This window comes from Danio rerio, chromosome 22 (genome assembly GCF_049306965.1).
Source record: "Danio rerio strain Tuebingen ecotype United States chromosome 22, GRCz12tu, whole genome shotgun sequence".
In the NCBI taxonomy this organism is placed as follows: domain Eukaryota; kingdom Metazoa; phylum Chordata; class Actinopteri; order Cypriniformes; family Danionidae; genus Danio; species Danio rerio.
This window is the reverse complement of record NC_133197.1, coordinates 3,307,085-3,322,601: the sequence shown is the minus strand read 5'-3', so window position 1 is coordinate 3,322,601 and position 15,517 is coordinate 3,307,085. Positions and strand designations below refer to the sequence as shown.

At 36.9% G+C, this 15,517-nt stretch overlaps 1 protein-coding gene across 2 annotated transcripts in view; it reads right to left on the bottom strand.

The window, feature by feature from the left end:
- Positions 1–14,265, bottom strand: part of ftsj3 (FtsJ RNA 2'-O-methyltransferase 3) — a 29,386-nt gene extending 15,121 nt beyond the window's left edge. Inside the window, exons 1-10 of one of the 2 annotated variants that reach the window (NM_001305468.1) lie at positions 14,039–14,265; positions 11,355–11,460; positions 10,592–10,638; positions 9,308–9,387; positions 6,736–7,030; positions 5,973–6,088; positions 4,461–4,565; positions 4,266–4,366; positions 678–764; positions 451–594 (exon numbers count right to left, since the gene is read on the bottom strand). In NM_001305468.1, the coding sequence (NP_001292397.1) occupies positions 451–594; positions 678–764; positions 4,266–4,366; positions 4,461–4,565; positions 5,973–6,088; positions 6,736–7,030; positions 9,308–9,387; positions 10,592–10,638; positions 11,355–11,460; positions 14,039–14,105 (1,148 nt within the window). In that variant the 5' untranslated portion in view covers positions 14,106–14,265. The remainder of the gene's footprint in view (positions 1–450; positions 595–677; positions 765–4,265; positions 4,367–4,460; positions 4,566–5,972; positions 6,089–6,735; positions 7,031–9,307; positions 9,388–10,591; positions 10,639–11,354; positions 11,461–14,038) is intronic. The other variant, XM_073936288.1, reaches the window with a different exon arrangement.
- Between the last annotated feature and the right edge of the window lie 1,252 nt (positions 14,266–15,517).

The window sequence follows — 15,517 nt, the reverse complement described above, 5'->3', positions numbered from 1 at the left end:
TCTATTATTTATTATTATTATTATAAATCTATTGTTTATTAGTTTATAAAAAAAAGTAAAAAACTAAAATAACAACAACAACAAAAAAAATCACCTAAAATAACGTGAAAACAGGATAAAATCTTCGCTAGAACACACATCCATACATCTTGTTATGGCCATTTTGTTTTATTGCTTAAAAATATCAACACTCTTTGGTAAAATTGCGCATTGTTGGGTTTTCTCGTGTAAATTCAGCATTTCAGCTGTGACATTTACATAAATTAATTAACATTAACTGAACTAAACAGAACTTCCAAGTGTAACAACTGGCCTGAAGTGGTTTCAATTTACTAGGACTTCAATGTTAAGCTGCTTTAACACAATCTACCTTGTAAAAGGCGCTGTAGAAATAAAGAATAAAGAAAATTCACATAACACCAAAATAATCATCAAATGCTAAAACTGTACCGTTTGAGCTCAGCAAACTCTTCTGCTTTCAGCTCTGTCAGCTTTTTCTCCATCGCCTCGTCTTCATCTTCCTCCTCTTTCTTCTCTTCTGACTTCTTCTTCTTGCTCTCCTTCTCATCGGTGTCACTCTGCTCATCATCCGAGCTGAACACCCATTAAAAATAAACAGTTGATAATTAAACGTGCATAAATAATTACGCATCAAGCAAACTGTTACGATTGCTTACCTCGCTTCCTGATCGAGTTGTTTGGCTTCCTGTCGCAGCTTTTTCGCTAGGAACTTCCTCAGCTTGGATCTCCATGACAACAGCAGACTAACAACAACAACAACACCACAACCAATCAGAATTCAGCTCTTCATATATGGTCGTCCTTATAGATGCAACAATCAAAAAGCCAGAATTCTGGCTTTTAGCATCTGATTTGTTTTTAAATGTCTTTAATGATTGCAAGTGAAAAAGACTATGGATCGGACTTTTTATATTTTAGTCGGCTTGGATTTTTATAGGCCTCAAAAAACGCTAGATTTTATGCATTTCAACTTCTCAAAGTTAAAGTCAATTTTATGTTTATTTTGGAATAACATATTAACTTGTATATCATATAATTTTCAAAAAATATAAATAAACAAATGTGATAGAAGCAGTTTTAAATGTATTCAGTCTTTTGAAGTGCTGCATTGTTAAGACGCTGTGTCAGGATAAACAAACTTTTATTTAAAAACTTTTAGAGGCGCTCATTACTGTTTGTACCAAAGCAGTGGACTAATTAAAAGAACTTGGGAGGCGGGGCAAAAGATAAAAGAACTCAAGATAAGAGAACAGGGGATAAAAAGAACTCAGATAAAAAAAAACTTATACAAATACAACTCGAGATAAAGACAAGACGAGGTAAAAAGAACAAAAGATAAAAATAACAAGAGGTAGAAAGAACACGAGGTAAAAAGAGCACGAGATAAGAACTACAGGTAAAAAAATGCAAGGTAAAAAGAACTAGAGGAAAAAAGAACGCAAGATAAAAGAACACGAGGTAAAAAGAACCCGAGACAAGAACTTGCAGTAAAAAAAAAAAAAAGCACGAGATAGAGGGGAAAATAAAGATAAAAAGAACACAAGGTTAAAAAACTCAAAATAAGAACTCGAGGTATAAAGAACTCACCGTAAAAAGAACACAAGATTAAAAGAACAAGGTAAAAAGAACTCGAGATAAAAAGAACGAGATAAAAAGAACACAAGGTAAAGTACACAAGGTGAAAAGAACATGAGGTAAAAAGAACACAGTGTAAAAAGAACACCAGGTTAAAGTAACTTGAGGTAAAAAGAACATGAGGTTAGAAGAACGCCAGGTTTAAAGAACGCCAGGTTAAGAGAACGCCAGGTTAAGAGAACGCCAGGTTAAAAGAACGCCAGGTTTAAAGAACGCCAGGTTTAAAGAACGCCAGGTTTAAAGAGCGCCAGGTTTAAAGAACGCCAGGTTAAAAGAACGCCAGGTTTAAAGAACGCCAGGTTTAAAGAACGCCAGGTTTAAAGAACGCCAGGTTAAAAGAACGCCAGGTTTAAAGAACGCCAGGTTAAAAGAACGCCAGGTTTAAAGAACGCCAGGTTTAAAGAACGCCAGGTTTAAAGAACGCCAGGTTAAAAGAACGCCAGGTTAAAAGAACGCCAGGTTAAAAGAACGCCAGGTTTAAAGAACGCCAGGTTAAAAGAACGCCAGGTTAAAAGAACGCCAGGTTAAAAGAACGCCAGGTTTAAAGAACGCCAGGTTTAAAGAACGCCAGGTTAAAAGAACGCGAGGTTTAAAGAACGCCAGGTTTAAAGAACGCCAGGTTTAAAGAACGCCAGGTTTAAAGAACGCCAGGTTTAAAGAACGCCAGGTTTAAAGAACGCCAGGTTTAAAGAACGCCAGGTTTAAAGAACGCCAGGTTAAAAGAACGCCAGGTTTAAAGAACGCCAGGTTTAAAGAACGCCAGGTTTAAAGAACGCCAGGTTTAAAGAACGCCAGGTTAAAAGAACGCCAGGTTTAAAGAACGCCAGGTTTAAAGAACGCCAGGTTTAAAGAACGCCAGGTTTAAAGAACGCCAGGTTAAAAGAACACCAAGTTAAAAGAACACAAGGGGAATAAAATAACTCAAAATAATTTTTAAAAATTCGAGATAAAAAAAAACTTGGTGATAAGAATTCAAGATAAAGGAATGCAAGATAAAAAGAACGAGAGACAAAAAAAAAAAAAAAAGTTAAAAAGAAAAAACTTTAACATGCAGTGACACTCACTGTTTGTACCAAAGCAGTGGACCAATCAGAAGAACTTAGAGGTGGGGCAAAATATAAAAGAAGAATGTAAACTTTTATACGCAGTAGCGCTCATTACTGTTAGTACCAAAACAGTGGACCAATTAGAGAAACTTGGAGGCGGGGCAAGCACTGCCAGCTTCTGTCTAATGGCAGCATGGCGGAGGTGGTGCATTTTGGAGGTACAACAAACAATGTCCTGATGACAAAGTCACATTTTAGAACGTCAACAATAAACAGTTAAAAAAGTAATAATGAATAAATAAAAAGACAACGCTGAAGTCAAATTTCAACATTTTTATTTATATTTTGTCTGTTACGTGCCAACACGTATTGGTTATTTATGGTTGTATTACTATGTCTCATTGTGTTTTTCTTTTTACCACTCCAGTTCACTTCCTTGTTTTTGCTTACTGCTGTTCCTGATTGGCTGGTTAACATCCAATTGATGCAACCAATCCTGACACTGCTTTATGCTGATTGGTTCCTCTGTGACAACTCTGTTCCAGTTTCAGCCAATTAGATTACTCCAGCTCACTATATATTTTTTGTCTGCCAGCAGTTTGTGAGTCTTTTTTGGCTCACCTTGTTACTGGTTTTTGTGCTTGTTTGCTCGCTTGATTGAACCTGTGTTTATATCCCCATTTTGTTAAGTTTTGTTGTGATATATTGTCTGTCTTATCCTTTATTTACACTGTGTTGTTATTTTGGTATAGTCACTGTCTGTTCTTACCTGTGTAATCATTCATTCCCTTTCCTCATGTTTCCCTACAGAGGTTTGGTAGAAAGACTGGTAGGTAAGTAGGTCACGTGACATACATTTTAACACATAGGAGTTCAACTGTGTAGAGATACACTAGGGAAGGGGGTGAGCGCCAACCTGTGTATTTTTGGTTAAGTGGATAGTTAGTGTAGTTTAGGTAAGACGTCTTGGACGTTGAAGATTTATTTTTCACATTTTTGTTTATTAGACTAGATTAGCGGGGATTTGATATTAGTAAGACTGTTTGGTTTTGATTGTTTCTTTGCTTTAGCGCCACCCATAGCCAGTCTTTCTAATTTATGTTTTTGTTTTGGTTGTGAATTGTAAATATTGTAAATAGCTCACTCACTGCTTCACTTATCACCACTTGTAATAAATCACTTTATTTGCACAGCAATTCTTGTATGTGGTCATTACTTTGAGTTCAATTTTCTTTGAGTGTTTGTTTGAACAAAATCCTTGATCAAGTGTGCAACCCCACTTCCCTAGACTGCCCAGGGGTTGTAACATTTTCCAATAAATGTGTCCTGATTTAAGAACTTTTAGATATTTGGACTAAAATAAAGACAAAAAATTTTAAGCAAGAAGAGCCAAAACGTCACCACTTCGGTTTACTAACAAGGTCACACTGCTCAATACCATCCTGGCATACTCAGTACAGCACTTTCGCCAATTTTCCCATACATATCAATGCAGATCACTCTGAAACTGTCGTGTAGACATGAAACGGTCTAAATGCAGAATAAAAAGCCTCAGAGACTCACCGCAGCTCCTTACGCCCCAGAACTTTCACATCTGAGCAGCACTCTCTGATCTCAGCGGACGTCAGGGGGTGAGACTCCAGCAGCGGGTCATCAAACGTGATCTGAGGACACACACACACACACACACAGATCAGGAGCAGAAACACATGCTGGATCATGCATACAGCTGAAGGTGGTTTGATTTTGTCAGCATACTTCGTTGGCTTTGCTCAGGAAATCCACAGGGTTTTCCGCCTTCAGGAATTCAGTGATGGTGAACTTGTGGTAGAGAGTGAGATCGCCATCACTGTAGCCTTCAGCCTGAAACAGAAACACACACACACACACACAGAGATGAAGCTTGGCCGTTTCACAGCTAATTTACATAATCAGCTTAACAACTTCAGAACAAAGTCAGCTTAGTAAAAGTATCTAGTTTCCAGTAATTCCCATCATTTTTTAGTAATTAAAGAGAGAATTCACCCAAAATTTCTAATTTATTAACTATTTACTCTCCCAAGAATAGTTTTAAACCTTGAACACAAAAGAAGATACTTTGAAAAATGTTGGAAACCTGTAACCATTGCCGTTCATAGTAGGAAAACAAAACACTATGGGAGTCAATGGTTACAGGTTTCCAACATTTTTCAAAATATCTTCTCATGTGTTCAACAGATGAAAGTCAGTCAAACAGGTTTGGAACCAGTCTAAAAGGGAGTAAATGATGACAGAATATTCATTTTTGGGTGCACTATACTTTAAATTAAAAGGTTGAAATACTGTGTATTGATGGTGTTGTGGTCATGTCATTGGCCCACGAACATTGCCCTTATTATCAAACTATTTCAGAACTGTAACAAGAGGCAACTCAATCACAAGTTAATGTTAAAACAGCTATCATTATTGATATTGAAACAGAATGAATATTGTGTCTGAATCCATCATGAGCTTGGAGGACTGCATCCATACATCTCTGCAAGGACTCAAATCACTCTGGAGTCATCTGGAATGGCAAAGAAAGCGTTCTTGCAGGACTCCCAGAGCTCATCAAGACTCTTTGTGTTCATCTTCAACGCCTCCTCCTCCATTTTACCCCAGACATGCTCAATAATGTTCATTACTGGTGACTGGGCTGGCCAATCTCAGAGCAGCTTGAACTTCTCTGCTTTCAGGAGCTTTGATGTGGAGGCTGAAGTATGAGGAGCGCTATCCTGCTGGAGAATTGTCCCTCTCCTGTGGTTTGTAATGTAATGGGCAGCACAAATGTCTTGATACCTCAGGCTGTTGATGTTGCAGATCTCTCCCCATACTGAATGTAACCCCAAACCATGACTTTTCCTTCACCAAACTTGACTAATTTCTATGAGAATCTTGGCTCCATGCTGGTTCCAGTAGGTCTTCAGCAGTATTTGTGATAATTGGGATGCAGATCAACAAATGATTTATCAGAGAAATCCACCACTTTTCCAAATGATCTACTAGAAGTCAAGTTATTATTTGTTGCTCTTACAACTGGGATTGATGACAAGACTTTTGTCAGGTAGTGTATAGGTAAGAATAATAAGAAAATGCAAAATATATGCAAAGTAATTAAAAGAAATATAACTACTACTTTTCAATATTCATTTTATATATATATATATATATATATATATATATATATATATATATATATATATATATATATATATATATATATATATCGTGGAAAAAGAATGCGAGACATACCTTGGGCTTCTTCTTGTTAACCAGCTCTTTGACGGTCTTCACTTGCACATCCACCTCTTTAAAGGCATGTTTGGGGTCGAAGAATTTGTTGTCAATTTTATCCGGCGCCAAAAAACCTGAAAGAAAGAAGAAAAACTAAATAAATAAATAAAATTTCAAAAAAAGAGTTTAAATCATGCTTGGAACTTGATGAAATGACAAAATATTACTACATAGATTCTATATAGAATCAGAAAGTGAAAGTATAATATAAATGTCATATTTATATGATATATAATTTAACATCAAAGCGAAATATAGAAAAGAAAGATACAAAAAATTAAAGAATAATGGATAGTTTGATAAAATTAAAAAATACATTCTACACACATATAAACAAATAAATTAAATAAAAAGCACATATGACTGTGTGCATTAATATATACATAAATATACAAAGTACATGCACATGTTATGTAAATACAAACTTTTATTTTGTATACGATTAGACACAATAAAACATTAAACCACACCAGAACAAAATACTAACAAGACCATTATACAAATGTAAGACTGAATTCTGAAATGAATGTGCAAATAGCAGACAGAACAAAAAAATCAAATAAAAGAAACAAAAGAAAGAAAATGACAAAAAAATTAATTAATTAAACCACACTGAATTGTGTAGATGAGTTAAGATACATTTAGAAACCTTTAAGTATATTAAATGTAGAAAATAAATCAAACAAACAAACAAACAAAAAGAAATGACAGCTAGCTTTACCTTGGCAGACGACGAAGATCTCAGCGGACTCGTTCCTGGAGGCCTGAGGTTTGGTGGCTTGGACTTTCTTGAAGAACTGCTGGAAGATCCACATGAGCGGCTGGTAATCTTTGGAGCGGAAAACTTTGGTGATAAACGTGCCGCCCTTCGCCAGGAACTCGCAGGCCAGCTTCAGAGCCATCAGCGTCAGGTTGGCTTGAGAGAAAGCATCGTGTTGCCAGTTTGCACCAACATTCGGCGCACCGTCATTGAGAACCACGTCCACCTTCCACGTCTGCAGCTCCTTTCTCAGAGCCTGATGGATAAAAAAAAAAAGTTTATGAACAAACAGAGCCACTTTCATCCCCAATCAAATGCCTTTTATATTAAAACACTGACTAATAATGATGTAATTAGTCCAGATGTCAGATTAAAAGAGTGTTTTTACGGTTTAATATTCACTCATAGTGCTGGACGATAGTTCGATATCGATAATTATCACGATATATAATTTTTTCGATAAAACGATAATGACAGTTCGATAATTGCTCGATAATATTTACGCACTATGCGTAATGCTGCACAGGCATTTTGCAGCCTGCCCTTCCATGTGCTGCACGCAGTACACAAGTTTACAGCCACACAGTGTTTGTTGCACTTGAAGGAGTAATAAAAAATAAGGTAAAAAAAGGTCACAGACATTGACGAGAAACGTCACTAGACTTCAGTAGTCTTGAGCTACTTAGTTTTCTGCAATCCGACACAAAACAGAGCAAGGCGACTCGTGTCATCAAAAGCAGGCAACACCACAAACCAGTCTCATCGTTTAAAACAATACCACCGTTATGAAGATGCTAAGGAATTACAGACCCAAACAAGTGCTAGTAAACCAGCGCAGCTACCCAGCAGAGTCTCATGTCATCATTTTCGAAAGCCGTGCCTTATGAGTCCGCTATAGATAATATGCTTTAGCGGCAAAACAATCCATCAAACAATTTTCAATTTCATTCATAAACTAAGCGCTGTCTGAGCAGCATGAGCTGGACAGTCTTTACAGGCTATTCGCAGCACTTATAGTATTATTAGATTACCTCTGAAGAATAAACTCGGTCTGAAGGATGATAGAGCTCATAAGCTCACTGTGTAAATGGAGAGGCTCCCCGCATGTTTTCATTGTGATGCGCGATTTGTAAAATGAGAGTCTGCATAGGCCTATTCGTGCCAGTCTGTCAGACAAATTTTGTTAAAACACCTGCAGATATAACGGACATCTGCGCATAACAGGGTTTCACGCGTCCCGCAATATGTGATGTCAGGAGGGTGAATGCATAAGTAAGGTTAAATGCACACTGGACTATGTAAAGCGTGGATGCGTCTCACAGCGCAGGGCATAACTAAACCTTTACGTCCATGCTTAATCAGTCATCGATAAGGTCTATCGATTAAATTGTTATCGACAGTCAGTAGTTGATCATTAAGAAATCGTTAGCATCCCTAAATAAAATAAATTAAAGTATATTTCACCCTAAATTTACCATACTCACCATTAAAAGGCGAGTTCATACAAAACTGAAAATTCTGTGACCATTAACTTGTTCCAAACCGGTTTTATTATTTTTTTTCTGATGTTGAACAATAATATCCCATACCTTGTAATGTCTTTGGTTGTTGAAAACTTGAACAGTAAATGCTGAATTAAGATTGTTCTTTTGTTTATTATTGTTTTATTATTACTGGCGTGCTGAAAATCTTATAAAATTGATAGATATAAAGATTTTAGGTTTATAGTGATAAATATCGATATTGGCTGATATGAAAAAATTATTGTGATAAATATCGATTTCGACCGATATGAAAAAATTATTGTGATAAATAGCGATATCGGCTGATATGAAAATAATTATCGTGACAAATATCGATATTGACTGATATGAAACATTTTTGTGATAAATATTGATAGACCGATATGGAAAAATTATCGTAATAAATATCGATATCGACAGATATGAAAAAAGTACCGTGATAAATATTGATATCGACCGATATGAAAAAATAATCGTGATAAATATCGATATCGACCGATATGAAAAAATAACCGTGATAAATATCGATATCGACTGACAGGAAAAAATAATCATTATATATATATATATATATATATATATATATATATATATATATATATATATATATATATATATATATATATATCAATAGACTGATATGAAAAAAATGATTGTGATAAATATCGATATCGACTGATATGAAAAAAGTATCGTGACAAATATCGATATCAACTAATACAAAAAGAATTATCGTGATAAATATCGATATCGACTGATATGGAAAAAATTATCATGATAAATATCGATATCGACTGATATGAAAAAGTTATCGTGATAAATATTGATATAGACTGATATGAAAACAATTGTGATAATTTTTTGCCATATCACGCAGCTCTATTCACTTATCCCACCTTGATCAGAATGAAACCTTCTTTCCATTTGTTCAGTCAAACTCATTCAGTGTTATATTATTTATGTGACACGAGTCTGCATTTTCAGCCTCTTATAACATTCAAGCTCATCACCTGTCTGCATTTCTCAGTGGTGATGTCCTCCTGAAGAGTGACCACATTCGGGATGGGTTTAATGGGCACCAGATCCACTCCTAAAACAACAGCATGAAAAACACTGAAATCTCATACACAAACAGCCACAGGGTGTACATAGAGGAATCAGACAGTCAAACTCAATACCCGTCTTAAAGGAACGCTATTATATCCCTTTTTACATGATCTAAAATAAGTATTTGGTGTCCCTAGAGAGTGTGTGTGTGTGTGTGTGTGTGTGTGTGTGTGTGTGTGTGTAATTTCAGCTCAACATATTACACAGATAATGTTGTATACCTCTCTAAAACATACCCAGTTAGGCTTTGATCCTAATTGTGGCATTTTGGTGACTGTCGCTTTAAATGCAAGTGAGATAGTGCTCTTTTTCAGAATAGGGCGGAGCTACAGATGCCGTGTGCTACAGATTTTCACACTCTAATGGTAGACATATGCATCTCACTAAGAACTGGTCACTAGTGGGCGGGGCTTTCCACCCTGATGACATCATACAAACTGTTTTCATCAAGTCTGATTATAAAAATATATATTTAATTAATGTTTACCTTTAGAAGCTGGTTATATTCACACACCGCTGACACACAACTGTGTTTAACCCCCTTATAAAAGTGACTTTTACATAATAGCTCCCCTTTAAGACTCTTCCCACACATTTTAAGACCTCATCGTCACTTTATGTTTCAACCAGAAATGATGGTGACATTTTAACTTCTAAATACTGATTGTAAGAAACTAAACAGTCATCTGAAACAGTGTTTCTCAACCACATTCCTGGAGGACCATCAGCTCGGCACGTTTTCCAAACACGCCTGATTCAGATTATCAGCTCATTAGCAGAGACTGAAAGAGATGTGTAATGGCCGTGACAGACAAAGGAGAGATAAAAAACCTGCAGTGTTGGTGGCCCTGCAGGAATGTGGTTGAGAAACACTGATCTAAAAGATTCAAATACTGAATAAAACGCTAATCCAGCAGGGGGCGCCTGTAGATCAGCAGGAATAACAGTGTTGGTTTGGTTACCGAAGTAAACTAAGCAGTGTGATGTCAAATCCAGCAGGATTTTATTGATTTTATTAACTCCACAGCATCCCATCATTCGCAGATTAAATTTAGGCAAGCTTAAGCATAAAGAAACATAATTTAATACCTTGTAAAACAGTATTTAAGACTTTTCAATGCTCTTAAATTTCTCTAAACTGACTTTTAATGCATTTTAATACCCCGCGGGCAACTGAGAAGACTCACCTATGACGAGACTGGACACCGGCATGAACTTAGAGGCCACCTGGAGCCTGAATGAAGGAGAAAAACAGGTTAATCATGCACAATATTGGAGGAAATGCATTACAAATGTAATCTGATTACTTTTCCCATGTAACTAGTAATGTATCGTATTACCGGCCAAGCCTAAAGTAGACCTGTCAGAAGAGCTAGCTAATCAGAGACAAAACACAGTCAACATTCATTCATTCATTCTCCTTCAGCTTAGTTCCTTTATTCATCAGGGGTCACCACAGTGGAATGAACCGCCAACTATTCCAGCATATGTTTTACATAAAGGATGCCCTTCCAGCCACAACCCAGTCACACACTCTTACACTACGGCCAAGTTAGATCACCTATAGTGCATGTGTTTGGACTGTGGGGGAAACCGTAGCACGCTAACATGGGGAGAACATGCAAACTCCACACAGAAATGCCAATTGGCTCAGCTGAGGCTCGAACCAGCGACCTTCTTGCTGTAAGGCGACAGTGCTAACCACTGAGCCACCATGCGATTAACGTTTGAGTTAGCTGTAAATGTATCTGGAAGCAACTCGTAACATTTTAATAATATAACCGAGCGAAGAAAACAAAATGACTCAAACAAAGATTTGTTTAGCCGAGGAGACTCCGAGCCAGTAAAAACGATCTGAAAAGTAGTAATGGACGATTGTGATGCTGCATTACTTTTAAAAGTAACTTTCCAGAACACTGGTATACTGTTAACCATCATGTTTTTCCTCACCATCCTCCGGGAGCGGCGCACAGATCCACCAGAGCTCGAGCTTTCTGGAGAAACTGGAACTTCCGATTGAGCTGGATGAGTTTAAATGACGACCGGGAGCGATAACCTAAAACACACACACACAACAAACACAAGACAAATACTCATTACACCACAGTGCTGTTAAATGCTTGATACTGATTGGTTGATGAGAACTCGCTATTTTCAGATAAACGCACAGGTGAAGTAGTTCCGGCAGGTTTTGAGCGCATTACAGCTTCATATCACACTTTAGGTATACATTATTTCCTTATAATTTAATGGCTCATCGTCAATAATACCTTACTTATACCAAAGACGGTAGAATACACAACATGTGTCACTTGTATAGTTTGGAATGGGGGAAAGTGCAAGTCAATGAAGTCTCACCTACTAGTACAGGATCCAATCATCGATCGTTATAGTCAACAAATGCGTTGGAATGTCAGCGAATACTTGCTTCACAGACATAAGAACTATATCAAAGTAAAGCTTGAAATGTGTTTATTTACATTAACCAAGTGCTAGGGTTGTAACAATATACCGGTATGACGGTTTACCACGATTTGAACGTGCACGATTATCATACCATGAACAATTGCATATCAACGGTTTTAACCCTTAAAGACAGAGACAGCCGCCCGCGGCTAAAAATAAGTATTGCTCTTAAATGTTTAATAACTTTTGATCCGCTGATCCCATTCATACAATTCAAAGATTGGCATAAAGAAGAGAATCTCAGCTTTCCAGTGCTGTATCACATAACATTCGCGGACTTTCAGAGGCTCCGGAATCAGTGTGGTTACGTCATCAAAATTTGACAACGCTGATTTGACAAAGAAACGCTCGTCACTGTGTCTCCGGACAAACCAGACATGATACATTGATGCATTGTCCCTCCTCCATGCCCAGATTGGTTCAAACTCGCTATATCACAACCAATAAGCATAGGTTTCGCTTTTGTTTGTGGACCAAGCTTTTTGTACAACACGGAATGAGAGATAGGCATACATTTATGCGCGGCTAAATAAAACGCAAAAAAAAAGTTTTGCATGAAATAATTCTCATACTAAGTACTTTTGCATGCACAGCAGCACAGAAACATGACAAAACAGTGACACAGCAAAGACGAACTGCTGCTCTTGCTGTTTTCAAAAGACGCAAATGAAGGTGCAGCTGTTTGTCTGCATTGCAGACAACCATATCCAAATCCATATCCACAGACAACCATATCCATGCTGGCACATAAAACCTAAGGATGTTCCATATTGAATCTAGTTTCGTTATGTAACTATTTATAGTATAGTAAATATTTATATCTATTTTTTACTGAGGATTTGCACCATGTTTATTTGGACTTTATTTGGACTTTGACACATTATTTATTATTTTCTTATTTTTTTATTTGTTCATTGTAAGTGGTGTTGTTTATAGTAACTAAAAATATATTATTTGGAAAAAGTCAAATTTGCTTCACTGTTCTGTTATTTTGTAACATTTGTAACATACCGTATACCGCGAAACCGTCAAACCGTGGTATTGTTTTAGACAATTATCATACCGTGAAAAATTCATACCGTTACAACCCTACCAAGTGCACTCGAAAACAACCGGTTTCTGGTTTTGTAATATATATGAAACAAACGTGAGGTACAGTCCCTCCTGTCAAGCACACATCACATGACATCATCTAATCAAACGCCCACAAACTTGTAAACTAGTCGCTGTCATTACTTGAGGAGATTCGCCATCAAGAAAAGGTTGCGAATAACTTCAGAAGAGCAGCGAGATCAGACGATCATTATCCAGAGGATGATAATATGCAGAGGGGCCTTAATGAGGTTGGTGTCGTGATCTCGTTTCTTTCAAGTGTGTATGCATGTTAGCTCGGGCAACCTTAAAAAAAAAATGCCAATTTTGTTTCATTTGAACATTTAGAAACAAAACTTATGAGACAGTTGTTGTTTAATTTTATCGGTGATTCCAAATATGTAATGTAATTGTAAGCTTGACAAACAGTTTTGGAGAATTTGAAGTTTTGAAAAAGTTGTGAAGTTTCCCCATTCAGATAAAACGCCCGAGAGGTGTTTCAAAGGACGGCCACCAAATGAAATGACTTACCTTAAAAGTACTTTACTTATGCTCAGTGCTGTGCTTGATTCTGATTGGATGATGAGCACTCTGGCATGCCATTATTTTCATATAAACTTACAGTTAAAGTAGTTCCGACAGGTTTTGAGCGCATTAAATCTCCATATTACTACGCTGAATGATTTGTGTTATTTCACAGCTACAACAGTCAAAAGTCACATCAAAACACAACAGAAGGCTTCGGATGAGATGTGGAAGAAACTAGTGCTTCACACAGGAGCAGTTAGAGGACAAAACCCTGACAGATGTCTGAAATACAACATCTGAGCAGTGGCTATGAGCCGAATAATGCACTCCGGGCGTTGAATTATTATAAAATAACACACGGAATTATTAAATCGTCAGTTAATCCTTTCGTAAATCATTAAAATAACATTGCTTTATAGTCAAAAATAAAGTTACATGACATCAAATGCGCTCGATATCACATTTAAGAGTAGCGTAAACAAGCTGACAACACGCAGACTCGTGATTTAAAGCACATGCACGACAATGTTCGTGTTTTCGCGACTCACCCGTTTCTTTGGCGAGATGGTAGAATTTGTCCTTTCGGGTTTTTCCGACTTTCAGTTTTTTACCCATGGTTTCTCTGGTAAATTACGAGTTTCTTCGCTGTATTTGGACACTTTTCGCCGTGTCGCGCTGGAGACCGGAGCCACACACGTGTATTTCCGCGGCGCCGGGAGATGACGTCACTCTGCCAGACTTCACACTGCTGTGAAGCATCTAATGAGAACTTGAACTGTAAAGGACAATGTATTTATAATTTGTTTATGCTGTCAGGAAAATACCATATACATAAGAAAAAAGCACTGAAACATGTACTGCTCTGAAAACATTCAGTTTCATGCAAATGTAATTTACTTTTTTTCAAAAAAAAAAAAAAAAAAAAAAAAAAAAAAAAAAAAAATATATATATATATATATATATATATATATATATATATATATATATATATATATATATATATTCTCTTTTTCAGAAACTATGTGAAATGTAATAAGTCTTGTTCCTGTTGCATTAAGTTTAAAAAAATTAAAAACTTAAAAAATAAAAATATGTGAAGGATCTTTCAAAAGCTTAAAGTACATTTACATTTAGTCATTTAGCAGACGCTTTTATCCAAAGCGACTTACATATGAGGACAAGGAAGCAATTTACACAACTATAAGTAAGTTCAGAGATAAATAAGTGCTGTAGGCAAGTTTCAGGTGTGTAAAGTGTAAGAAGCAAAGCATTAGTAATGTAATTTTTTTTTAGTACAGTTAGCGGTGGAGCCAAAGAGGCAATTGCAGATTAGTAAGGAAAGTGGAGACTAAATAGTTGAGTTTTTAGTGGTTTCTTAAAGACAGCGAGTGACTCTGCCGGTCTGATGCAGTTAGGGAGTTCATTGCACCAGCTGGGCAGATTGAATGCGAGAGTTCGGGAAAGTGATTTCTTCTCTCTTTGGGATGGAACCACGAGGCGACGTTCATTCACAGAACGTAAGTTTCTGGAGGACACATACATCTGCAGAAGTGAGAGCAGATAAGAAGGAGCAAAGCCAGAAGTCGCTTTGTAAGCAAACATCAGAGCTTTGAATTTGATGCGAGCAGCAACTGGCAGCCAGTGCAAACGGATGAGCAGCCGAGTGACATGTGCTCTTTTAGGTTCATTAAAGACCTGTGTTCTGCTGAAGAGGTTTACACACAACACACACACACACATTTTTTTATTCAGTTTTTTTTAAATAATAGTTTTCCTATCATGTATTTTTTCCCTTATCCCTTGTATTATTGTTACTAAATGTACAATGAATATGTCATTAGTATTGAGGTCACACAATGTTAGCACAATTTAATGTTTTTTGTTTTCCTTGTTGGTGCAGTAGGTAGTGCTGTCGCCTCACAGCAAGAAGGTCACTGGTTCGAGCCTCAGCAGGGTCAGTTGGCGTTTCTGTGTGGAGTTTGCATGTTCTCCCTGTGTTTGCGTGGGTTTCCTCCGGGTGCTCCAA